At 65.5% G+C, this 1,599-nt stretch overlaps 1 protein-coding gene across 1 annotated transcript in view; it reads right to left on the reverse strand.

The window, feature by feature from the left end:
• The window catches only part of LOC118157094 (neuronal acetylcholine receptor subunit alpha-2-like), a 2,283-nt gene extending 1,461 nt beyond the window's left edge, over positions 1–822 (reverse strand). The window contains exons 1-2 of the mRNA XM_035311335.1: positions 759–822; positions 560–564 (exon numbers count right to left, since the gene is read on the reverse strand). Of these exons, the coding sequence (XP_035167226.1) occupies positions 560–564; positions 759–822 (69 nt within the window). The remainder of the gene's footprint in view (positions 1–559; positions 565–758) is intronic.
• Positions 823–1,599: the final 777 nt, after the last annotated feature.

Below are 1,599 nucleotides of genomic sequence, written 5' to 3' on the forward strand. Positions count from 1 at the left end.
GCCAGCCAAGAAACACGGTGAGAAAATGCAGCTCTGGGGTGGCTGGGGGTGCACGGGGGGGGGGTGGCGTTGCTCGCCGGTGCCGTCAGCCAGCCCCGTGCCTGCTGCGCATCGCCGCCACGGTCCTCACTCGCTGCAGAGCCCCATAAATTTCTGCCGGGGCTTTGCACAGCCCAGAGCAGCCCAAAAAGGCGTTGCTGTGCCCCGAAGCTTGGCGGGTACGCAGCTCCACAGCATCCCCTGCACCCCCTGCAAGCTCTCCCCGACGCTCGCCCCGCGGCAGGCGACCCCAGCAAGGGGCCCTGGGTTCCCCTTGCACACTGCTGGGGGGTCTGGGAGGGCTGCGCCCCGCTGCCCGGCTCCTGGGAGGTCTGGCCCCGAGGGGAGGTGGAAGCAAAAGCTGTTATTTTCCACCCATCCAAGGTTTCCAGCGAGACCTTGGGGGGGGGTCTTTGCACACCGCGGGGTCTTCGCAGCGCTGTTGACCCAGCACAGGCCCCATGCCCCGGGTGCTGGGTGGATTCGAGGTGCTCTGAAAAGGCACCGACCCCTTCCTAACGCGACCTGTGGTGGAGGACGCGGTGCCAGCGCGGAAGCTGGGGCTGCCGAGAGGCTGCATGGAGGTGAAGTGGGAAGAAAATGGTTTTACACCCCCCCCCCCACAGCCCCCACCCCCAAGTTAGGTGGGGACCCACGGGAAGGCCGGGCTTGAGCAAAGGAAATTTGGGTACCCCAGGGAAAGCGAGAGCCGCCCTTACCCTCCTGGAAGGCGATGAAGAACCAGGCGAGGAGGGGGACGATGCCGCGGCAGAGCTTCCCCATGGCGAGCCGGGGCGCGGGGACAGCGGTGGCCGAGGAGCCTCAGTGGGGAGAGCCACCACGGGGCACCTCCGGTGGGGTGCCCTGTGTGTCCCCGCTGTCAGCGAGCGCTGGAGGAGCCAGGGCTGGAGCTGGACGTCGAGGTCCCTGTCCTCCAGGGGGTCCCCGTTGCTGCGGGGCAGCCGGACCCCAAGAGTGAAAGCCGTGGGGATGGGCAGAGCAATACCCCAACAGATAACGCAGCACGAGCAGTCGGCACAGGGAAGAAGAGAGGGTCGCTGGAGAGCGGGCAGGCCCTGGGGGCACGGAGGGGCTTTAGGGGAATCTCGCTCTAAGCCTTGGTGTGAAATTTCAGAGCGGCTGCTTGGGAAGTGAATGGGGAGCTCAGGGAGCAACTGGGGAGCTTGGGAAGCAATTGGGGAGCTCGGGAAGTGATTGGGGAGCTTGGGAAGTGACTGGGGAGCTCGGGAAGCAACTGGGGAGCTTGGGAAGCAATTGGGGAGCTTGGGAAGTGATTGGGGAGCTTGGGAAGCAATTGGGGAGCTCGGGAAGTGACTGGGGAGCTCGTGCCCCCGGGGGGGAGCATCCCCAGGCTCCCTGCCCACAGGACAGCACGGCGGGGTGGCACGGAGCTGTCCCTGGGTGGTGGGGGTTCTGGGAGATGGCACCGGCAGTGGGGCAAGGCGACGTGCCACCCACGCTTACCCACGCATCTATTACCCACCCATCATCCACCTATCCATCATCCATCGTCCATCCATCCTCTATTTATCAATCCAC

The sequence above is a fragment of the Oxyura jamaicensis genome (assembly GCF_011077185.1).
Source record: "Oxyura jamaicensis isolate SHBP4307 breed ruddy duck chromosome 3 unlocalized genomic scaffold, BPBGC_Ojam_1.0 oxy3_random_OJ68594, whole genome shotgun sequence".
Taxonomy (NCBI): domain Eukaryota; kingdom Metazoa; phylum Chordata; class Aves; order Anseriformes; family Anatidae; genus Oxyura; species Oxyura jamaicensis.